Genomic DNA, 26,067 nt, shown 5'->3' on the forward strand with positions numbered 1-26,067 from the left:
ACATCAATACTAATATCTTCAATATCACCTAGTAACTAACTCACTCTGTCTGACTATCAGCTTGCAAACAACAACCTGCGATTTTCCGTATGAAATAAAAAATTAAAAAATTAAAAACAAAAAAAAAACAAAGGAAGGTTTGGTATTAAGTAATATACATAGAATGTATGAACTTTCGTTTCTCTCAAGATCGATAGTACTTTGTATACGAACGAGTTTATTTCACCGATAGACTCAAAATTCTAGTCTTATTTCCGAAAATTCTTAATTCGAAATTCCGGCCTTACAAAATCAGAGTGATAAATGCATAGTCGTATTTTACTATTGATCTTATATCTTTGGTCAGTAAAATTCTTTACGGATCCCGTTCACACTGCTATTTTCATATTGAGTAATACTCCAACTTAATCTATTTTGTTGGTTCAAGAAATTTATTTCTTTTCGCGCAGGTATGACACACGTGAGCAATAAACCCTTTTGAAGGGAAAAGACAGACCGACCGACCTGCCGTGATACGGATATATGGAAAACAAAATTCTTACACGATGTCAGATTGCTAACTTATGACGCACTTTGTGCACAGGGCTCTACAGTTCTTGAGAGCTGTTCAGGGGACTTCATCCGCCTGTAGATGTACCATGGCAGGGGTCGTTCCATTACATACTTTGAAGTGTCTCATACGGGAAAGCCTGACGCAAACCTGTGGCCAACAGTTACTTAAAGCACTTGACATTATTCGGAACGTTAAAACGATCATTTTATCTTTTCTTTGCCGAGTGCTTGATAGCAATTTGATCAAGCAGTCAATTTCGACACGCCTTGGTCGTGGCGTGATAAAGAAAAATGAGATAAAGAAAACTACGGATAACCAAAAGCAAGTCTTATAACATCTGCAAATCTACACAAATTTTCATCGACGTAGTTGAATCCACATCTATTGATTTATATTTCATTTATAGTCATGTGATGTATGTAACATTAAATTTGCTTAATATTATATGCATTGAAAATTTTACTGCAGATTCGAGTTCGATGGAAGAAAAAAAATTCTGTTTCAAATGGTTGCAAGCTACAAATTCTCTTCCACAATTACTACAAAGATTTGAGTTATTATAGGTCACGTTAACAAGGCTTTACTAAGTATCGTGCAAGATTTTGAATTCACATGTAGCGTGTCGTAGTATTCCCGACTTATTTTCAAAGAGAACAAACATGTACTTGAGATAGCGTCTTTTTCGATCAAATCTTGAGGTACCGCGTCATCACTCCGATATACCTGTACGTTGATTGAACGTAATCCGGATGCAACATTGTACTTTCTGTCGCAATGTGGCGTGTTTCCATATCTCACAATCAGACTCCAAGGTCTGAATTTCTTTACCGATGCAGCGAAGGTGAATAATTGTGTGCTTAAAATAGTGACAGTTCGCTTTCCATATCGACTTGGTAAGGTGCATTTATGGAAGATAAAGGCACGGACTATCACCGTGTATAGAAAGTCTTCGTAAATTAGAGGGAAATTAAGACGGTGTTGCTGCAGCAAAAGTTCCATAAAGCGCCATTCTGGAGATTTCTTGAACCATTCTCACTTTTTGATGAAAACTTTTTTATTGTCAGCTGCAAACCAATACGAGATACTTCTCCTCACCTCCACCCTCCACAAGTGCATTGTAACGGGTATAAACTTGATTGGAGGTAATTGACCTGTAACCCATGCCACGTTCGCGGAACTACCAAATATGGAAAAGTCAAAAAGCTGCAGGCGTGCTTACGACTGGTAAAAACAGACCGAAATACGTATGACGGCTAAAATAAGTACGAGCACTTGACTAGAGAGGCAGTTGCCTCGACCCCGTTACTTTCTTTACCAATGCTCCTGTTACTGTCGCACACTTCACCGACTGATTGAGATTTTCGTATGATTTGATACTTCTGAATGCTAAATTTTTCACTTGCCATTAGCGGAGGAATAACTAGTTGCATAAGCCTAATATTCTTGCATCTCATTATATTTGGTTTTTGACTTGTTGAATTATTTTTAATTCGTAACACAACCAGATTGAAAATCCGCTAGCTAATTACTCTTTCAGTATATCGTTTACGGTTCGCCATGTGCGGTACAAATCTTTGATCATCTGATTTCGTGCAACAAAATGTCAGTACCTATTGATTATTTTCAATCTGACAGATTTTTGTTTTACGGGAACCTCGTTATTTCCCTTTTTTTTTAATTTTACTTCAATACGATGATTTGCTTAAAATGTAAAAATGAACTTCCTAACGTGTTTAAAATATTTGAAGTGTGAACAAAAATCAATATGTTGCTCTGGCTCATTGCAAAAATAGATATAGAATGAAAACTTGGTGCGCCGAAATTCAATTAATTTATCAAACTAATACTTAGCTAACATCATCTGCTTTGAAAGAAAAAAAAAAATGTCGAGTTCACATAAACTTAACACTTTTACATTTTGTAAGCGTTGCATTTATATATTCGGCGAGCAGCAAAATTAACAGGAAATAGTCTGAAGTGTTACCATCAAAGGATTACGTAATTTCCGCGATACTTTTTATCACCACAAAAAGGGAAAAGTTTGTCAGTCTTGATCTTATAAACGAGCGAATGAAAAATCTAAAACTGATGGGACATTTTTTCGACAAAACATATAAACTGGGAAAAACAATATCGTTTATTTAGAAAAGGTAATAAAGAGGAACAAGTATAGGTTTGTTGGTAAAACATTGAAAATCGATTGATTTCCGATAGAACAGGAAGTTTAAATTAAACGGGATATGGAAATTTTTCATGCCCATCATTTCGTTGTGAAATCCTGTAGGTTTTAGACTTTTTCATCAAGCCGTTTCCGAGATCATCGCGCAAGTTTTTCGGCCAAACCGATGGGTCGACAGACCGACATTTTTCTAACACCCTGTTTTTTGGATTCCAAAGGTTCAAAAACGTAAAGTTTCGTTGAAATTAGAAGAAGAAATTTTCTACCGACACCAATACTTCTCTTATGTCACCAAAGGTTATGAAAAGTAAAAAATGATAGCGTGAGAAATAGTGAAAATAAGTGAAATCTTGCTCGGTCGGTGAAGACTGAAAATTAGTATCCTCTTAGAAATCTTAGAATTTGTGCCTGTTCTACATTTCTGCGTTACATGAAAATGCATTTGAGTTTTTTTGTTCAGAATTGCGTGTAGAATGGAGCCGTTAATCCCTTTTTCGCGTTTGAAATACATGGATTTCGATATTTGGAGATGTATACGACAACGTCGAAATTGTCTGGGACACCCCCTTAATGCGAAAGACAAGAAAGGAAACTTATGTACAACTGCATAATGAAAGCTACGCAGACTGAACACTCCACAGGCATACCCACTTGAGGTTGTTAAAGAGAGAAAAAAAAACCTCCATAGGTTTCGTCTCAGCCGAAAAATCGGTAAAAAAGTATCCTAGAAAAAGAAAAAGACATTACCATCGTGTTGCCACCGGAGCATTTTTTCAAGCGTTCCAGCTGATATACTTGGATTGGGGCCCGGTCGGGGCGGTCCCGCTTTGAAACCAGAGACACCCGTCCAGGGCCGAAATAACCGTTGTTTGTACACGTACAGTGGTGGATTCTGACCGACTCAAGGCCACGAGAATCGTCTGTTGCCATCTATTCTACTCGTGTGGCATAAGAATCGGTTGGCCCTGAATCGGTCAGAATCCACCTCTGCAAAAGTACAATGATCACTGTTGCAGAGTGTATCTTTAAGTTGGGTTTTCTTCTCTCGCAATTTCCCATTCTGTTTGTCACTTCTCAAGCTTATGGATTCGAACTTTGCATATCCAAATATGGTCTGAATTAAAAATTACCAATTTTCGCGTTGTGTCATTTTTGTCGCCAAGATGCGACACGTTGTTGTTACAGCTTTGTCCCCGAACAGACATGCCAATACACTTAAACGCACAACCAGAAAAATACTTCAGTCACTGCAACAAAATCGTTTTGTAGGCAATTTTTGGCCGTCGTAACGAAAAATATTATTAGCATAGCTTTTCAGTTTTGTTAATAATACTTAATTATTTAGTTGTTTATACTTAGTTTTTTTCAACAAAATAGCTTTGTCATGAATTGTGAATTGAATTATTGTTTTACGGCCAGCCGAATGTTTTGGTGGTTGAGTACCACACCCTGCGCGCAAACATTGCGCAATGTGAAAATTCGGATCAAACGTCCGCGACAAATTTTCTGTTCATCGGCAACCAATAGCTTTGGGTGTCAGTACCGTAACCTGCGCGTGAACGTTGCGCAGTGATGCGAATTCGCAAACTGTCGATGAGCACGCCGCATATCCAGTGTGGTCGTCGCGTGCAACGGGTTCAACATTAAAAGTTTTAAAACACGCAAAACAAGGACAAGAAGTGGAAAAATACTGATTGCGACATTAATTGAAGAAAATACAGATGGACGATGAAGCTAGTTTGATTTTACGCGAGTGGAGTGGAGATTTTACGTGTGTAAATTCTTTGCTACAACAAAGGAATTCACACAAAGTTCTTTTTAATTCTATCTAATTCGTGTTAATTCCGTTTTCTCCTACTCAATTCGTTTTAGTTCACTGAGAACAATTCCTTTTACTGGTTTACAAAAATTAAAGCGGAGCTGGCAACAATTAATTTTGTTGGTTCAACAATATATTTGTTGATATTTTAATTTGTTATTTCGACCAAATTATTTTATCATATCGATTTTGTAACAACTATTTGATTTTTATGTTGTCCAAACGAATCAATGGATTGTTGTTACAAAACAATGCAAAAAAAATTTTTTTTTATACTTGGCAAAAACTTAGTTGTTTAAATAGTAACAAAAAAAATGAAAATTTAGTTGATGCAACAATTTTTTGGTGTGATAGCCAAACTTTTTCCGAATGGATGTAAGACTTGAGGATGAGGTTGGTTCCTCCATCTAAAAAAAAATAATCGTTATCCAATGAGTTCTGCTGCATCCTGCAGTACGTACGGGCAAAAAAAAAAAAAAAAAAAAATATGGTACAAGCACGCTGTTCTTACGTTTTATATAAATTTTTTTTTGCCGATTGCGGCTATATTTTGAGATAACATGCAGCCTGCGCTTATAAGACAAAAGTTGTCTTCAATTGATAGGAAGAATAATTAAAAATTATTCGACAAGCGTATAGATTTTTAAATCACACGCGGTAATGTTTACATCCATCGATACGAAGTTAATGATTATCGATTATTCAAAGTAATATTTCGAAATTACCGTAAAACCTCCTATTCATCCACGAAATTTAGCGCCAACTCAGTGAGTACATACTAATTATCACCTCGTGTGATTTTTTTCTAACAATCTGTATTATTATTCTTTGTAACGTCGAACTTGTTTTTGGTTGCAGCCCTGATTATTTTTACATATCTATTTGATTGCATCGTTCTTGTTCTCGATGACAAGCTTCCATGATTTTATCAAAAATAATCCGTGTGCTTGGAAAATTTGAAAGTGAGAAGACGTCATTGATCACGTGACAGTTTTGACTTTATAATTTTATTCTTTAATGCATAAAACATGTAACGTACCCGTAAACCGTATACGTATACAAACTCTGGCCGTTTCAAATCCTCCAACATATTCAAGTATTACCGACACTTAACACTCTGTAAAGACGAACGGAAGGAAGTGGAGAAAAGAAGCAAGCAGGCTTGCAGCAGTTAGTAGGTGAAAACTCGACTTGGCAAACACTTGTTGAAGTACTTCAGAGTATCACGAAAAATAAATAAAGATAAAACAATAAAAAATGACGGTAAAAGAACGGAAGAAATGCTTGGAATTAAATATTTCCTTAGCGCCTCCGTCTCTACAGATCCTTCGTTCTTCTTGCGACTGTTTCTTACCTACCTCCGGTTGTTTTATTGATCAATAACGGGCGCACATGGAGGATTCGATCGTGGCATAGGCCATAAATAGTCGCCCTCACTCACGCCTGCCTGGGTATCAGGCCATCACATCCACATATGCACGTCTCTCACGCAACGTGGTGTAGCGTATCTTTCGAATCTCATTCTTATGAATGCGCCTATTATATTCGCCGCTCCAGCCTACCAAGTGACAGCCAACAGACGCGTTTTTGCTAGTATGTATCCGTAATCTGCTATGTCCACAACATGTATAATAACGTATATCCGGCGCATACTAAAAATAAGTGCAAGAGTGTAGCCAGTGCAGTTATAACACACACTCGAGAATAAAATGCAACTCGGAAGAAATATCGACTGTAATTACTTCGTGAGGTTTGGATTCGGAAATTTTTTCGATCCGTGCCAAGATAAGTATAATATTCCCTGTTTCAACACAATCCGGTCTTGACCCTGATCCACTACCATCTGCAAAAATTCGTCGGTCTTTCTTCCTGTGACCACGTCCTAGGGTTACTTTGGTTGGTGGCTATTGGGAGAAGGCGGAGTCGTCCATCCATTGTCGTCTTTTGGTTACTGCATCCTGGCCACCAGCCACCGTCAATAGGGCAGTAAATCTTTAGCGCAATTCCTACCAAGTGAAGTGAGGAGGAACGAGAGTTGTATTCAGGCGGTAAGCGAGCGGTCTCATCGTCCATCGGTTTAAAATTTATAGGTTAGGTCAGACTGAACGCGCCGTTTTCGCCAATGGTCTCGAAAATTTTTATCAGAGTATATATTGTGAAATCCTACGTGGTGGGTCGTGTTTTGGACTCATTGCATCTGTGTATCTTTATTTCTTCAATACTTGGATATATAATCAGAGTGGTGATGAATAAAATTTTTCGACTACGGGGGCCACGTGACAGCAAAGCCAACCGAGTTCTGAACAAATGGCGTCGCTTGAAGCTTACATTGCACATGATTATCTATCTATGATTGCTAGTGCGTATCGCCATTGATCCTACGTCGACTCAAATTCGTCAAACTTGGGTATACCAATACTGGTTATCGTGATACAACCTTACGCAAAGCGATGCTATCGTGATATCGGCTTAAGGTTATCGATAGTAGGTGTATATGACTTATCAACGATTAAAGCGGTCATTTTTACTCTGAATTATTCTCGGAAATAATCGCTAATTGAGAAGCGCAGGGAACGAAATTTATCAAAACGGAATATCTATTTGTTTTTCACATTAACATTTCTTTCACTACTCTTAAATATGTGTAAGTATGGAATATTTGTATTACATCAATTTGAAAGCGTTGAATCTTGTAGCGTATTCAAACCGGAGACCTGAGCTCATTTCAACTTTTAAAGTCTGACTCAAGTACATAATGTTGAACAAAAAATATATCTCAAAATAATCTTTTCTACAATTTAACAGACCATTTATCCAAAAGAGTAAAGTGTAATGCTGGATATGTTTTCAGTATTTTAATTTCAAGCTGTATGATCTGTGCATCGTTATGAATTAGGATCAAAGAGATTAAAACAAGATAAGCTTTATTTAAATAAATGGTCAATCCACAACATTCGTTTTTTATTTTTACAGGAATACATGTAAGTGAAATGAAATACTTTACAGAAAGTTGACAACAATTCTAGCTGGGAATCTCAGAAAGATATTATCGAACTTATTTCTATTAAAAAATTCGATACTATTCTTCCGTTTCGTGTCTGAACAATTTTCATTTTAACAAAACAACGAGGGAATAGAACATTCTTACGATTGTTATTCCAGTTGTTCAAAATACTATTCACGCCTTAAAACAGTCGGAACTTTCGCAACAGCCCAAGACTCTTTACAGCAAACCGAAATAAGAAAGATCGATAAAAAGAGAAAGAAAGAACGAAAATTGGAACGTGGATCGCCGCCGGGTAGGCGAAGGTCGTTAAATTTGAGTGTCGCAGTCGATCAGCCGGGCAGTGCACGGTAAGGCGGGTGGGCATCTTCTCAAGAATTCGAGCCTGCGACGTTGCAGGAATGTTGTCTAGGCCAGGTTGCGAGTTCTCTGACGATGAGTGGTTAGTTACTATTGCTCGGCTAGGCGCGTGTCTCTGCCACGCATCAGGCTTCACCGCACGCACTTAAGAGCTATGACGAGTTTACTTACGTGAGCTGCCTTCACGACGTGTACGCCCTGGATTGCGAGGAATACGACGTTAAGGTCATGCGGTACTCCTACCTGTACCGACCGAGCAACCTCACCCTTTTTCTTTGTATCTTAAGTAAACAAACTAACGGAAAGGGTTGAAATTTCGACGGTGCGTTGCTCTTTTGTGGCGAAATTTAAGAAAGTTACTCATATCCCGCAAACCGTAAAAAAAAAAGAAAAAAAAATGTGTGGGGCTTTTTGACACGTGTTACTATTTCCGTATTTCCCGCATTTCAGGGGACGGAAGGCGCTTAGCTGAGGTACATTGTGCGATTCCGGAAAAAACGAGGAGTAAAATGTACCGTCGTGAGACTGTTTTCACGCAATGTCGAGGTCGCTAGTCGAGAACTAGGAATTACAATAATTTTGTAAATAAAATATACTCTCACGATTAGCTGGGCCCACGGCCGAGCGTTCCTTGGTTGGCCGTGAAGTGAGGGTGAGTTTGCTCGGTCGGTAAGGGTGGGAATACTACATGACCCTAACAGCTCTGATGCTCTCCTATAATGTGGCGCATTTTCGGTATAATTGCGAGTGGTTGTGACTGTGTATAAGTGAAGTTCCCGTGTAATATGCGAGTGTATTACAGTCAACCACTCGGAGCTAGTAACTCGAAAAGGAGACAAAGCTGACCTGCGCCAACTGTTAGCTTTACTGCCAGTTTCGAAGGTGTGTGTGATTCTTCCAACTGTGCAAACACTTGAATCAGTTGAGACAAGAAGTGAGAGACAGCGAAGCTGATGAAAGAAACAGCGTTTGAACGACTTGAATTCCTATTTTCTAACAGCGTTATTGTTACATGGTTTGTGATTTTATCAAGTTTTTCTTCTTTGACAGCAAACATTCGTTTGAATGATTATACAAATTATAGTATCCTTTTTGTTTTACCCAAAATTTGGTCTACTACATACATTCGCCCAATCGTAAACATGAAGTTGGAAAAAAAAGTTATTAATTAAAGGGGAAACATTATAATGTCCATATTTCTTAATAAATTAATTTTTTTAAGCAGTTTTTATAACGGAGAACTTTGATATTATTCAACATTATGGTAAAATAGATCGTTACGAATTTGTAATACATGTTATATGCGAAGTTTAATAACGTTTCGGACATCAATTTATCATATTTGTAACTGGACACCTTTTGATGTGATGAGAAATTCGCAAAATTTGAATTAGTACTTACTTGTCTTATTAATTTTTATTGGTTGAGGAAGGTTAGCTTTACGTTGTTTGAGGCATTATAATTATTTGCCGTCAAAATTTTACAGCTCTAGGAGTGTACGAAGTTTTCCTAATTCCAATTATCATTCCTTTTCATTACAAAATTTCTATACTCACCAAACTTTAATTGGAATGCAACATCAATATCCTAAAATAATCCGTTTAATTCTCTGTTTTTCTGCAGTAAATAAACTGCAATTCTTTTTCTATCTCATATAAAGAAACTATATCAGTAACGAGTATACACTTATCGATTATGATTACTTGTGAAATATATACTATATTGCACTTACAAATTAGGTATAGTATTGAAATGGTGCTACCGCATCTCCAGTGAGTCTTTCTCCCGAGCAATTTATCCGTCACGACTAGTCAACGCCTAATTACTCCAATTAGTTTCAATTAACGACCTTTTTGCTGTACGGTTAATGAATTAGACACGTTCATTTTTATGCTTACTCACTTTGGTTTCCACAACCGATTATTACACGAAGTTAACAGCAATCGTCATTCCTGAAACGGAGTAACGGGTCATCATTCTCACACCAGTAGTTCAGTATTCAGGTTCAAGTGAATCTGATTTTATCAAGCGCCACAGAGTTGAAAATTCTCAACCAATGCGTCGAACTTCAAATTATTCACGATTAATAATTGGAATATATCTTTAGGGTTTGTTACTTTTTTCAGTGAAAATTCAATCAAAGGATCGTTGTCGGTTATTATGGAAACAGAACATCTAAAACAGCGTTATGATTGATAAATTTGGTTAATATATTTTAGGATCTGGTCCACGATCATTTTTTGGGAAAGAACTATTCGAAACTATGTTTTAGGGAAAAATTTATAAAATACAAATATCGAACGAGTACGCACGAATTGTGCGCATTTGCTTTGGCAACCCTGAACTTTACGTTCAATGGTTTTTGAGGTCATTGATTACGAATCCGAACTCGAAGATTGCAAATTCAAAATACCGGGCTCAATATGGTGGACAAACAGAAACAACAAGAAGAAAAATGTTGAAAAAATTTTGTACAATTTTTTGGCGTGTATTAAGTTTGTGTTAAAAATTGGCATCGGGATTTTCATGGCAGATTAACAGGAAATGCCTTTTTACGTCGAAAAGTACGAATTTCGATCGTTTGTTTACACGTGCTATTTTTGCGATGATTAAATAAATAAATTTAATTTTTTTTTTTTCTTTTTTTTAGACTTGGAAATATTTCAGAAACCACTTGGAACCAAAAAACTCGGCAGTCGTTACCAAAAAATTCGGTTAATAAATAAAATGCTGCTACTGCTGCTGCTGCTGCAAAAAATATGAATTAGAGGATTAAGCTTAACGTGTTTCCTGTAAACATGAAATTTATGCTCATGTGAAAAACATTATTCGCCCAAACAAACTTAGCTTATATGACCCTTTTCCTACGATTGTCATACGAACCGGTGCTTTGTGGGTAAATTTCGCCTATCGGCACGTAGGTAATGGAATCGTTCAGCTGCCAGGAAGTAACCCGAGAATACTTCCCCACCTCTCCGTCAGTTATCATCGTTGTGCTTGCACAAAGGGAAAAATGAGTACGTGTGCGAGACGTTGTATTTGACTATGTGCGTAAGCTCGTTCCTTACTTACATACCTACATGCATCTACGTATATGGAGATACTTCTCATTGGTAGATGCAGAACTAGCACATGGTTTGCGGACGTAGCCATCTTTCCTAATAATCAGACGCATGGTTCGAAAAAGGAATAAGAATGAAGGCGAAGGAGGATGGGATGGGGAAAAGAAAACAATTCTCTTGGCTCAAGACTTACGTATCACATAACACCCATTATCTTTGTCAGCGATTATAAGTCAGGTTTGTAATCTGGTGGACGCTTTTGTATATGCTGACGACGATAATTACGTCTTAACTTTTTTGTTATAAATGTGAGGATTTTTTTCTTAACCTACTAACTAATCCGTTTCGAAGACTTGACGAAAAATATTGTGCATTTCAGTCTGAATGATGCTCAACTTCACCTCTGCCGCTATGTGAATAGACTGGAAAAAAATTAATTTTGAATCGTACTGTCAGAAACAATTCTCCCCAGAGAAGCATCAAAAATTAATTTTCAAAATGCTCGATCGACGCCAAAATTTAGCTTAAGCCCAGTGAATGACAGACTTGAAAATATAACGCCACGCATCTGACACCCAAGCAAAAAGAAAAAAAAAAAGGATTGTACCGTAACAAGCGGGTCTGGACTGATCGTGAGCCAGTCTTTAACCTTTCCATTTATTACTCGTTTTGAGCCGAAACAAGGACAACGATAAAAATGTTGTAAATCTGACTTTGGATTCGTGATTAGCGACACGAAAAACCTAATGGTACGAATTGATAACTGAAATTTTCGTTTTCCGGGTGATTACAGTTAAATTTAAATTTAAAAAAAAAGTCGAACTTCAATGTTCAAGAACGCTGAGATCCAGGATTTCCTGATTGATTTTTTTTTTAATATAATGGCATTCCATACCGAAGTGGTAATCTTTCTGAGTATAATAATAAGAGCGTTCATTTCGGTTGTTTGAACTTTGTCATGCATCGGTGTTGAGCCATTTTTCAACTGAATTTCCACCTGTTTTTTTTCTCCTCTCTTCTTTCATGTACCTAACATATACGGGCGATTCCGGCTAATTGATTAAGAATTATCAAGGTTCAACTTGTTCTCAGATATTCATTGCATCACTCTCGATAGCGCTAGATAAAGCTCTGATTCCATTGAACTATTTAACAACCAAATTTTTGTACTTTTACTGATTGAATCGGAGCTCGACAAAAAAGAAAATAAATAAAAAATTGTCCGAATCAAGAAAGAGTGAATAAATTAGTGAAGGGATGTCGTTCAACGCTCCAAATATAAATTAATAAACATTAAGGGAGTGCTGGTCCATTTCGACGATGACGTATAAACATTTACAAATATCTGAGTCCACGTATCTCTAAAACGAAAGAGTGCTCGACAGCAAGATTCCTTACGCAATTCTCTAGAAAACCACCCCAATACATTTTCATTGGATGCAAAAATAAAGAAATGGCATGAATTCTATGAATTTATTCCTGTGATTTCGTAGAATCCGTGCCGTTTCTTTATTCCTGCGTCAAATGAAAATGCGTTCGAGTATTCTCCCTCAGAATCGTGTACAGAATGTGGCTGTTGAGCACTTTTTCGCGATTGAGATACGTGAACTTCGAGAGGTGGTGTTGAAGTTTCGAAAGCGCATGATATCGAATTATTTGGTGGCGAAACTTGGAGTAAAGAAATGAAAATTTTACGAAACATCAAAGTTTCGAATGGTCAGAAACCTGAAGGCTCAATGTTCCGAAATATAAAATTCTGAAAATTCAAGTACGATACTTAGAGCAAAGTAACGAAGAGTAAAATTCCGACAGAGTAAAATTTCGAAAGTTAAAATATACTCACACAGCGGAGTTTACTCAACGAGTGGGTGTAGAAAATCAGAAAAACCGAAAATCAGAATGACCAGCATTACGAACGTAAAAATAACGAAAATCCAAAACAAGAAAGATCAAAGTGGTAAAATTTCACCACGCCAGAAATTCACTGAACTAAAAATCTTCGATCATTTGGAATTTTGATGTTTCACATTTTTAAATTTTCCCATTTTTACACTTTCGCAACTTCGACCTGTCGAAGTTACGCCCTTTAGGCATTTTGTCCCTTCGGAATTTCGTCTTTTCGGAACTTTGAGCGTCGCGTTTCAGAATATTCGAAGCTTTGATGTTTCGTCAAAGTTTGATTTCTTCACTTTAAGTTTCACCACCAAAAAATTCCGAATTTGTCGCTTTCGGAACTTTCCACATTCGGAACTTCAACGTCGCCCTAATACATCGATTATATCCGAACCCACTGCAGAGTTCTACCGTTATTGCACAGTCTGTGAAGCCGCTCCTTAACGAATCCAGACTTCGAGCGTGCGAGATGATTTGCAAAAATACTCAATGTTCCCCGGTAATTTGGCGTGTCTACACGGCAGAGGAAAGATGACTACGAGTGTGGCTAGTGACGAGATAATTGATGTTAATCGAGAATTTTCGACAGCTGAAAAGTTACGCCATCGCCGATGACTTCGGGTGTCGGATCATGGAGTGGAATAAAAACAAAAGGTTAGAGATAATCGAGGGTTTCCCTGATCTCGGACACGTGGCGAAGGGTTCGTACCCTTCACCCTTCACCGTTCTCTGATCTCTTCCGCTCGACGGCTTCCGTCAGGCAGAAAGGAACCGGAGGATGCTGTGCGCTCAGTGATATAAATAGAAATACATGCTGTGTACATATACTTACTTTACCTCTGCGTCATGTGCGGTGCACATAATGGGTTGAATTCGGTTGGTTTTGATATACAGCCACTTACTCACCACCCTCGGGCGTTTTAAACTTCCCGTCACGTGCTCAGCCCCAAGCTCCGTTGCATGGTTTATGGTCGAGTGATCTGGTAGGCGGGTAGGCAGGCTTATCGATACGTGCGTCTGATGGTTGTTGTGCGCTTTTCTTTGTAAGACTGGCATGGCAACGAATTCAACGAAGATTCTATTCGGAAATCGAATTTCTGTTTTGGTTTATAAGCCTGGACTAAGGCTATCGAAATTTCATTAGTAATAACTCGTGACAATGACATCGTCGGTTGAGCAAGTCGGTCCTTTCATCCATTCCAAAGTCCATTCGTGGTCAGGTGGTCAGGTACAAAGTAATATCGATAAACCAGCACACTTGTAATTAAGGATGTGCATTAATGAAGGAGCCAGCTGAGTCTGCGGAGTACAATTGTTAAATTAGGGCCACGGTTGAATGTGCCCAAGTTCTCTCAGAAGTATACATTATTAATTTTTTTTTTTCAGTAGAAAAATTCATTTGTAGAGTAAATAGATCAACGTTTGGTTTGTGAACATGAAATTACATTATTCAAATTAGATGTTTCAAGAACGTAAGCAAGTGCGAAGATGTTTGATCATTTATTCACGCTCCGGGATTCCCAGTTCCTGAGAATTTTCTTCAACATATTGTTTATATATTCAAGCACGAAAAAAGCTACTGCAGTGGCAATGGGCTGAGGTCTTATTTTAACGGGTCCCTAAACAGAAGAAGAGGTCAATTTGTTCCATCTCTCCAGATTTCATTAGAATATTATCTTCAACTCCTAATGCTTCATGATGAAATTTTCTACCAATTCACTCGTAGATTTACCTAATCTTTTTTTTCTCAAATTTTAACGTCTGATCTGACAATTGAAAAATTTGGATTGAGGAGGTTTTCGAAATGAAACGTGAAATTCACTTAACTTGGCATGCAGCAGTTTATTATCATCATCATTTCACTGAGGATTTCAAATGATAAGTGTCAAAATAACCAATTGTTGGTGAAAGTGAGCGAAGAAAGCCAATTTTATATCTGCAATATTGGGCCGCAAATGATGTAAGCAGTTACAATTTCCATGATATTTTCGAAACTATTTGTGCTTGTCTGATGAAATCTTCACCGAAACTCAGCAATGTAACTTCATCTACCGATCACGCCTTTAATTGGATATTTCACAAACCATTCCCTGAATTGTCTGATATAAATAGGACGCGAAAAAGAAATTCTAATTGTAAGTTCAAGGAGTATAAAATTTAACCCTTTCATGCATACATTTTTCCTTACATGCGAAATTTTGCATAGATGGGCTTTTGGGGTCGCTGATTACGAATCTGAACTCGAAATTCCAAAATTTTCAATGGTGAATCCAACATAGCGGGCAAATAAAACAACAAGAAATTTTTTTCGGTGTGTATTAAGTTTGTGTCAAGATTGGCATTAGAATTTTCATGGTAGATTAGCAGAAGACGATTTTTTTTGCTTGGAAAAGTACGAATCTCGACCATTTGTTTACATGTGCTATTTTTGCAATAAATAAATAAGTAAATTTTATAGGTTTTTTAGACTCAGAACCACGTGAAAAGAAAGAAAAGTTGCAAAGAAAAACGCAAATTAAAGGGTTAAAAGGAATGAATTACTGGTGAGGTATAAGCGTATAATAGAACTTGGCTGTGCTTTGAAATTCTCTGCAAAGTCCACACGCAAGAACCGAAGCAGCAGCGATATTGGCTACTTGAATATCATTTATGATTGAATAGAAAGTTTTCGTCTCTTGAGCACCCGATGTGAGAATGTATGTAGATGAATGTTTACATGTTGGAATCTTACGATTCCGATGGGAAGCCACGCAAGACGATCAAAGCCGTCTAATAAATGATATGCGAATGTGCAGTATCATTAGTTACGAGAAAATTCATTGTTGGAGATATAAATTTGAAAAACTAGTGATTTCGAAAAATTAACGACGGGGCCAGGAATCGAACCTGGTATCTATAATAGAGATGCTTTACCGGAACCTTACTCCACTAGACCACCTAGCCGCCCTGACTCTGTTGTCGTTAATTCCTCTCATCAAATGAAAATATTGATCCTATCGTAAAAATGATAACGACCAAACTTGTGGGAAATTAAATTTCCAACAACTTTGGATTCTACCATTTTTGCTCTAAGGTTGTAAATTAACGAGTTATTTCGGAAAAACGAAAAACATGAACTTTAAATCAAGATGGCGGCGAACGCAATGGCGGGATTTTCCCGAAAATCGAGATTTAGACTTCCAACCACCTCCCCCTCAAAGTTAAAAAGAAAAAAAAATCGCTCCCCCTAATTATTTCCATTTAAGGCTATTTTTATGTCTATCTCGACTGGACTACCATAACCTCACACGCTGTGTGCGGTTGAATTTGAACCAACGTGTACAACACGAGTATGTCCGATGATCAGCGGGCGGTTGAACCAGGAGCCGGAGTTTACGCGCCCATAATATCGCATTAATGAGCCCACGCGCATGGTGCGTGTGCATCGGCTATTTTCATCTGTCGTATAAGGATAACACACTTGCACGCGTACGCGTCATGCGTGCATAACCGGTCATCGCGTTCATTCAAACATAGCGCGGAGCACGAAGCGTCTGAATACTGCAATTCTTGCCATTCGCTTGAGGCGATTTCTCCCCTCAGTTGTGTCTTGTACGTTTTTCCCTTGGTAGATATCCTCGATGATGGTAGCTTGATGATTGTGGCTAGTATACCGCTGTTGGATAGCGGTACTGGCAATTATTCACATGGTGCGATTCAACTTTGTGAAAAAGAAAAGATTGCGTTACCAGCTATCGTCTGCGTTACGGTGATCGAGAGCTTGGTAGGGATTTGTTGAAGCCATGGATACTTCGTTCACTTATTTGCCCCCGCTAAATATGGCAATACGCGTTTTATCTTTGTTCAAACAACAGTAGAGCCTCCATTATACGAATTAGTTGGAACCGAGCCTAGTTTGGATCATCAAAAGTTCGGATATCCGAAATGGAATTTTTATCTTGAGGTGTAATGATGTACAACACAAATTTAAATCGATAAACAGTCCGTATTAAACATCTGAATACATGTTGAACCTCTTTCAAAAACCGAACGCTTATTTTATTACTTTCGTTTTATCTAGTCGTCTTTTGTCGATTGACGAACGTCTGATCCATATTGTTCAGCGAGCAACGATGTATATTTTGCACTAAAAATGCAGTTCTTGAGCCGACGTTCGGATAAATCAAGTGATGGTTCGGATAATCGAGATTCTGCTGTAATGCTATTCTCATATTTTTATAAAGGATGCAGTACGATACAGACCTAGTGATGCACGCTGTTTAGGTAAAGTACTTGAGGCATAAGCGATTTTCAGCTGTTATAACAACTTAGCACCAAAATTGAGCTGTTTTTATTCGCTTTGATCATGTCATATAAGAAGTAACTGATTGCAAACGTGAGTAATAATACTCATTAAAATATGAATAAGTTACCACCGAGAGGAACGGAATTTCCAAAACTCCAGACAACGAAACTATTTGTTGAATCTACACCGAATTGATTTTTTACACTCAAATTAATTAAAAGACGTGGTACGAATAAGATTTCAAACCAAAAAAAGAAAGTTGTATAAAGTGAAGAGAAGTTGACTTACAATTGATTCCAAGAAATATTGAAAACTTCAAGTTAAACCAAAAATTTGTTACGGGCTCTACGGTGATTAACCATTAACTGTTCAAAACACAAAAATAGTTAGTAAAATGCGCACTTGGCTCGTTATAACTGACACCTAGGATTATTTCTTGTGACCGCATTTATTTCACAAAAATTCCCCAGATGCCGTCAATAAGTAGAATTTTTTTTTTTCGTTAATTTGTTAATCCGACTCCATTTCCGACTTATGAGGACATAATTTGATGTAAAATTTTCCACTCTACACGATGGTCAAGTCATGTTCATCTGTCGATAGCAGTTTTTGATGAAAACGCGAAGCCCGTCAAATTTTGCTATTTTCTCGAAACATGGACTATGCCGCTCAATAATGACTTCGGATCTGAGTTTCTGAGGGAAACGAAAACCCCTACAGACAAAAATGCAGCCACGTACCGAACATTTTCAGTTCAGACCTGTTTCAACTAGACACGAAACTTGAGTTTAACTTTCAATCTTCTTGTTTTCTTACAATATCACTCTTTTCTCTCTAGGCTGAAATGACTGAATATCCCAATACTTAAAAAAAAAAATGTATTCGGTGTATTTTCATTTAATTATTAATATTGTCACTATCACCGACTGATTCTTCTTCTCTCTACAACTTCATATCCATACTTTGCTTTCCTTTCTTCTGCATCGAATTGTATTTCCTGCTTTCAGTACCAGTAAATAATATTGTTGTATATCTTCGGCCTCTCCGTGCCTTACTCAACATTTAATGAGTAGTAATAAAGGCATCTCTCTTTTCCGCGGGCTCTCTATCTTCTTTGTATTGAATATCTATAATTATTCTCACCTCTTCTAAATTTACATAATGTATGCTCTCCCTATCTCTTTCCTTTTTCTAATTTTCTTGTGTTAATTTCAAGACATTCGCGTGTGATTTCTTTCGTAGTTCCTATTTATAGACATCCGTTCACCAGTTAGTCCAGTTCCAAGACCGAGAGTCTGGTACTCGAGGAGTGACGTTTGATGATAGATGCGGCGCCATGCGGTTATTATTTTTAATTTCTTTTCTTTACCTTTTTCTCCTGCTTTCTCCATCGGTATTATCTGTTCCTCGTACTTATATGTTCTACATGCGCTATAGCTGTGTATAGCTAATCAATGCGAAGTTCGCTTCGCATACGTGCGACTGTGTTATTAAATGAATGGCTCTAAACTTGACGATATCAAATTTACATAAAAGGATGTAAGCAGGTCCAATTGATTGAGACTGTTGTCCGTTTTCATCATTTCATAGCGATTATTGTGGCAAGTTGCGAAGAAACGAACCGCAGAAAAACTGAAATATAGAGAAACAAGTCGTATTATAAATAACGGCCTGTACATCTGGTTACGCAAGTCGAAATGCGAAGTGTATGATCAGCTTCAAGGGGCAAGCAAGGTACCGTAGAAAAAACGCTAAAATTCATATTTGGAAAGTAAAGCAACGCGATAGAAAAAAAAAAAAATATTACATATAGGTGAAATTTATGTAATACTTTTAAATTTGTCCATTGAAAATACGCTTGAATGAAATCGGAAAAAGAATAACCTGCTATTTCAGAATGAATCTCAAACATTAGATCCTATGATCGCCATTTCACCAATAGTAGTATTATTTTATAAGGACACTTTTTTACGATTCACTTGAAGTTTAATTCAACATAAAGGGATGGCGATGTGCTTGGACGAGTGTTTAAACAAGACGACGACCCCAGTAAACGAACAACAACATCATACAGTAAACGATAGGAACGTATATTAACTGAAGTTTCAATTCCGATTCAGTGCAATGTCAGTTATCGAAAAGCCGGCAACCTGTTATTGTTTCTGGAATTATTCGGTTTCACACTAACAAACGTGTTACTCTGAACAATTTTACCATACCGTTCGAAATTTGACGAGGCATTCTACAGAATGACACTGGAATAATCTGATTGATCCGAATTGATCAGTGTTGCTAGTTCGCACATCTTAGTTCGATACAAAGATCATCTAATCGAGTGCACGTGCATCGGCAGAGATGAATATTGCATCTGGAGTCTCGCTCCAAGTACTAAAAGTACCAGAACTCAGAACGCGCTGCAGTCATGAGTTACCGTTGGTTCATTTGGCCTCAAGATTCATCCGCGTTACTCCGACCGATCATCAACGGAGAACGGGCTCTTTTTCTGCCTCTTCACCTTTCTCACAGCCGGTACAGGCTGTGGCATCAGCGCCGGTTTGCATATGCAGTATTAAACACGCTGCAAGCAGACGGTACTCCAGTTTCAATGTTAGGATTCACTGCCATTTCTGTCCAGTCCAGACTCGGCAATTCGATAAATTCTATGGTTTTCATTGGATTTTGCTTCAGATGTACATACGTAAATTAATTCTGCGACAGCTAATTTTTCTCTCTAGCCAGTTGCGTTGGAAACTAATTGTAATTGGAACATTTCAGCTCGCTGCGCGCCAATTGCGGCACAATGACACAAACTGCGAAGACACACCAGTGTTCATTTGAGGGGTTAGTCTCACATCTCAATGACTTTTTTTTGAAATTTTTTTTTTCTTTCATTGTTATATTCATTTCATAATTTCAAATTTTTTACACACACACACACACATGAGAAGCCAGTTAAGCGGCGCCTTAAAGACTTATTCACGATGGGAAAGAGTATCTGCCGCAGACAATGAGTGAGCGGCTATCATGAAAACAGAGATAATAACGCAGAAGATGTACACTTGGGTACAATGAATCTGAGATGGCTCATTTTTTACACTAGATAGTTATGTTGGCAACATAGAGAAACCTACAGCGCCATTGTCGGCCGAGCGCGAAACAAACTCTATCAATCAATAAACATAATGTAACCCATGACCGTCGAATCTAACCTTAAAATACGTGTCCATCCAACAAGTCATTATCCCCGCGGTATTCTAAGGTTAGATTTGACGGTCATGGGTTATGTTATGTTTATTGAGATTGAGTTAGTTTTGCGCTCGGCCGACTATGGCGCTGTAGGTGTCTGTGTGTTGCCAACATAATTGTCTTGTGTGAAAAATTAGCCGTCTCAGATTCATTGTCCCCAAGCGTACATATGTACTTGAAACGAGGTTGCAGCCTCGGGTGCAGCTACAAGGAGGACGTTATAATTGCATATTGATTCGATTGAGAAGAAAATTAAGCCCTAAAAGTTGGGCCCCACCGGGTGCACACATCAGGTATATTGGGTATACATCATCGTATTATACATGTACATAAAAATATATATGTATATATGTACGAGTATATTGTAATTATATACGTCATAAACGTCGTCATAATACATCATGCGTGACGGACAAACATTGTAGATACTTGTCTGTTTTAGTGCATTTGCATTCGTAGCCATACGGACCCACACACGTACGCACATATTGTTCCAGCATCGCATCACAGAGTAAAACGTGTACAGTGAGAATCCCGTGAGCCATAAATAGACTCGAAAGGTCATTTTACATTTATGTGAATTACGAGGTCAACCAGAGAAGGTTATATTTTCTCACTCGTGCCTAGCGAGAAGCACTATTTGACTATTACAACACTATCTACGAGTATACTTAATTTCTCTGGCTGTTCTTTCTCTTTTGTTCTTTCCGCTCTCGTGTTAATATTTGTGAAATAAGAAATTGAAGGGAGACAAGCGGAAAGCAAATAAAAGACGTCACTCGTCCAAGCTGAATATACGCTCGGCATGAGGCGATTTTTATTGACACTGCACGTGAGGATTTAAACCCGTTGAACTCTCAGCGCGTTTTTCAATTGCGTATGACAATAATAATTGATTTACATCCAGCCAATAGGGAACGAGTGAGCGATAGCTTAACAGGTCAACATTTGACAATGACGTCATGCTGTTGTGTTTTACTGCCGGTTTAACGTTGAGAAACCATTTGTCGTTACAATCGTAGGCACGTGTGTTGTATGCAGACGTAGTTCTCACTATGTGCATGATGCGGTACGAATAGGAAAAGATGGTGGGATTTGGAAAACCTAACCATCGAGTGAAATTACTGGTCCAGTCGAAGATGTTTGGATTTAAAGTATTCGGCCTGGAATGTGTTATTTGTCTTGGCTCGGTGCAGTTTAATTTCTGTTTCTGTGAATTTGCGGTTTCCTTAACAAGCTACACTGATATGTAGTGTATCTTTTGTGAAATACACTGCCAGCCGAAAGTTTGATTACACCAGTCGAAATTTCTTGCCGCGTTAAAAGTTAAACAGCGGACTCAAAAATGAAGATAACCAAATCAAATAAAATCTTACGAAACTTTGTAAAAGACGAAAATGTAGGTTTTGATATCCTATTTAAGTTGACCGTCGAAATACCCGAGGGAAAATTTTTTGATAAGCTGTGGGGTATTGGACGGCTAAAAAATAGGCGAAAAATGGCCATGTTCAAAAGTACGTGTCGGGGTTGAAAAAAAATCGTAGAGAATTTTCTAAAAACGCAAACTGAAGGTAAATTTGCCCTTTTTAAAACCCCACTTGGTAGATTTCATTATCTTTATTTTCAATTCCGATATCCAACTTTCAGTGTGGCAAGAAATTTCAACTGGTGTACCCAAACTTTTGGCCCGAAGTATATCTACGAAACTGTTGATGCTAATTTGAGCAGATTTCCAATGGATATTGAACAACACTCATGTGTGTTACAGTTCCAGCATTGAAATGTATGATATAACATTTAGAATATCCGTTAAGTAAATATATTCAATTCTGAAGGAGTCTCGAAGCCTTTGACGACGCGAATTACAATTTTTCGCCACGTACACACGGGGAAATGAATTCTGAGCCAGCTAACTTTTTCGACAAGTCGGTTGTATCGGCAATGCAGAATTAGCGTGCAGCGCCACAGGCTCAATGTTCAAATGGGTTATGTTATGTTATGTTTACAAAGATTGAGCTCGTTTCTGTGGTGCTGCGTGCTAATTCTGCATTGCCAACGCGACTGACGTGTTAAAAAAGTTGGCCGTCTCAGAATTCATTTCCCCGTGTATACCTACAGATACTCTCGATTTGTACCGTTCGAGATTTGAGTCGATCAGTAGCCAGTAGACGTCGGTGGATTCCAACATGAATTTCATCCAGCTGGCTTGAATAGTTTTGGAGATATCTTGAAGAGAATCAATAATTTCGTTTAAACGACGAGGACGGATAGTTCAGTTCTTATGCTATGGAATCAACGCGATATTCAATTGCTTGTGAAAAGTAAAGCGAAGATTGATCTGTTTTTGAAAATAGAAACCAATCTTCCACAAATTCAAGTAAATCGACCAATCGTCGACTTCGGTCGATCAGTTACTTCGTCTAATCTCATTTATCCTCATCTTTTCCAGCCAAAATGTGTCAAGGCTCGAGCCCTCTACGACAACATTGCAGAGGCACCTGACGAATTGGCTTTTCGGAAGGGAGACGTCTTGACAGTTCTCGAACAGAATACTTCTGGCTTGGAGGGATGGTGGCTCTGCGCACTCAGGGGAAGACAGGTACGACCTAAAAATTTACCAGCTATCAAATCCTCCTTGATAGTGGAATTAGTTTTACGAAAATGTGACGAATCAAAACATAATTTCTATTGAAAATTTTCATCAAATTCACATGTACCTACAACTCCTAAACTTGTCATATTGCGTGATAAGGCGTGACGAAAGATGTGTTTTTAACGAAAATGTCCGCAAATCGGTTTTCAAAACTGGACTTTATACCCTAAACCTTACATAAACCGCTGAGTGATCGAAATCCATTGAAAAAGTATGTTACATCAAGAGCTTGAAACTGAACAGACAACACTTTTTTTCGATTTTTGTATGCTTACAGTCTGAACGAATTTTTATTTGTCATTTTTCAAATCCTTGCTTCCATAGCATGTCATCTAAGTGTAGTCACCAATTTTTTTTTTTGTCAGAAAACGTCTGATACGGAAAAATGACTTTAATTTTTTGCAATCAATTTTCTTTGGTGCTACATAGTGATAATAATTGAAAATAATTTGTTTCCTGATGTATCGTTTCACGTGTTTTCAACAGTCTCGGATTAGCACATCTACTCAGAGATAATCGATAGCAAAATGAAGCCTTCTGAATAACGACGTATCAAAACAAGATAATCTGGTGCAAGCTTTTGGAACATCTATCGGAATAATAACAATGATTGAATAATAACAAGAATTTTGATACACTGAAAATTGATTAATATTACAGAAAAAAAAAGACATACGAACATTTCGATATCCAGAAAAAGAGACTAGTTGGTTAATCGAATGAATTGGAATTCATTTTTTCATATTAATACTTCTAGGATTTATACTCTGAAAATTACGATCGATAGTGATATTTCATATCGCAATGTACGAAAATACGTTTTATTACCGTGTTCATGACGGAGATATTGAAAAACTGACACGCAAATGCGTGTTTCGTATACTCCTACGAGACTTCTTTCTTGGACTGCTTTGAGACATAGATGTCGCAACGTAAGAAAAAACGCCTAAAAAAAATGTTTCTTCTACGCGCAGGTTTACCGTCAAATGGATCTGCATTCAGAATAGACGAAGTAGATTGTATGGTGCGTCATTTGGTTTTGCCAAAAAGACGCTGCACGTATCAACAAGAGACATGTAAGAGACGGCGAGTGATATATTTTCTAATGTATTCTCTTGGAAGAAAGTAAATGAATGAATATGTATTCATTACGAATAATTTTCTAGTACAGTTTTGCAACTTCTATTTTATACGTATTATGCACCACAGCAATTTTCACGGTGTTTTTACACGCAAGTTTCCAGAAATAGTCTCACTTTCGCAGAAAAGGAATATCGCGTTTTATATTAGATCAAGCTTTGTCAGTTATATTGTCTTAGAAAGTGATCTAATCCGAGAATTAGGCATGAGCATATAATGTAAACGATGAAACATGAAAAATACTTTTTTTCCATTTGGTCCGCTGTGTTGCGCCAAAGAAAATCGATCGAAACAAAAGAAATCAGTTTTTCTACGTTAGACGTTTCCTAAAAAAAAGTTTGGCGCTTGTACCTCGATGGGAAACTGACATATGAAAAATGATCAACATTTTTTCCATCGAATTGTAACACACAAACGTTAAACAATAATATTTTCCAACACTTACTTCCGAAGACTGTAGAGCGAGTGTAAGGTGCCGTATATCCGAATAGTTCCGTAAAATGATGTGGCTCGGTTATACTATTTTTTTTCTAGTTTTGAGCTCTGAATGTGATGTCATTTTCAATCAAATCAATCAAATTCTGTCATTTGGAGAAAAAGGTGAAAATTAAAATTAAGAAATCACTCTCTTCTTGGTTATTTGAGTTACATTTGTAGACCTAATATTGAGCATGAATTAGGGTTTCGGTATGAGAGAACTTTAAACCAATTTTGAGCAAACTGCCCGACGGATGCCGATCGGATATTTTTACAGGATTATGGCTCTTCGTATGCATATTATACGTTAGTGAATTATAAAAGGCGAACGATCTCTTGGCGCGTACTATACGTTAGTAGGATCAGAACGAAAATTTCTGTGAAAAAATATTTTTCACAAAAACTACAATAATTTTTTTACATTTGCTTTTCATTTCTTAACTTCCTTCCGTCTTTCAAGACTAACGATTTTATAGACACGCGTTTTACTTATATTTCTGAAAAACAGTCTCACCTCGATTAAAAAAAAAAATACGATGTACAATTCGCATGCATGGATCAACATCGATGTAACCAAAACTACTATACTTGCCGCCTCCGAATTTGTATCTTGATTTGGATTAATGGTTATATGATCCATTCTACTAAAAGTGCTGGTATTTTGACAAGGATTGCATCTTAATAGAACTACCTATCACTTGAGTAACCATGCTGTTTCTCTCAAATCCATCCGTGGAGTTCTTTCTAAACATAACCAAAGCTTCTATAAAGTTGAAATAAATAGACATGATGTTGTTGAACTATAGGCGTTAAAAAAAGGAAATATCTGCTTTTGTCAAACTCGCTTTTTGGTCCAATATTCAACCTTTCGTTTAAAACCCTTTGATAATATTGTCAAGAGACCCTTGGAAGTTGGTCAACACCTTATGGTGTGGAAATTGATACCAAACTATGTGGAATTCTATAGTACCCAACAGTCGTTGGACTCTACGTTAGATTTGAAAAATGACTACATATAATACCTGCCAGTATTACTCACATGGTGTAATATTTTTTGTTGTTATCATTCGATATCTAGTGTTCACTTTTCATAATTGCATCACTGCAGCGAGATCGAATTTCTCGTACAATCCTATTCGAAGAATGCCAATCACCGCAACAGTATTCAACCCATACGTCTCTCTTCTCGACATAACACCGATCAATACATTTTTACGTTCCACGGTGGCAATCCACTCTATAGATTGTTGGAATGAGTCACCTTGTGCACATATGGTTTTGCGTAGGTACATACCTAAGTGCGCATATATGTGTGCGTACCTGCGGGGATGCAACACGTATACGTGGATGGCCAGTAAGTGAGGCACATGCATTGTTCATATTGTTGTGTTTGTAT

General features: G+C 37.6%; 1 protein-coding gene and 1 long non-coding RNA gene across 3 annotated transcripts in view; both read left to right on the forward strand.

Moving 5' to 3' along the window:
- Positions 1–26,067, forward strand: part of LOC124175112 (breast cancer anti-estrogen resistance protein 1) — a 128,057-nt gene that overhangs the window by 38,746 nt on the left and 63,244 nt on the right. For both annotated transcript variants that reach the window (XM_046555022.1, XM_046555021.1), the window contains exon 2: positions 22,851–23,000. In XM_046555022.1, the coding sequence (XP_046410978.1) occupies positions 22,851–23,000 (150 nt within the window). The remainder of the gene's footprint in view (positions 1–22,850; positions 23,001–26,067) is intronic.
- Positions 3,163–12,591, forward strand: LOC124175114. The gene is made up of 3 exons (XR_006869100.1): positions 3,163–3,200; positions 6,337–6,340; positions 12,544–12,591. It is a non-coding gene; the product is annotated as an uncharacterized LOC124175114 (long non-coding RNA).

This window comes from Neodiprion fabricii, chromosome 2 (genome assembly GCF_021155785.1).
Source record: "Neodiprion fabricii isolate iyNeoFabr1 chromosome 2, iyNeoFabr1.1, whole genome shotgun sequence".
Lineage (NCBI taxonomy): Eukaryota > Metazoa > Arthropoda > Insecta > Hymenoptera > Diprionidae > Neodiprion > Neodiprion fabricii.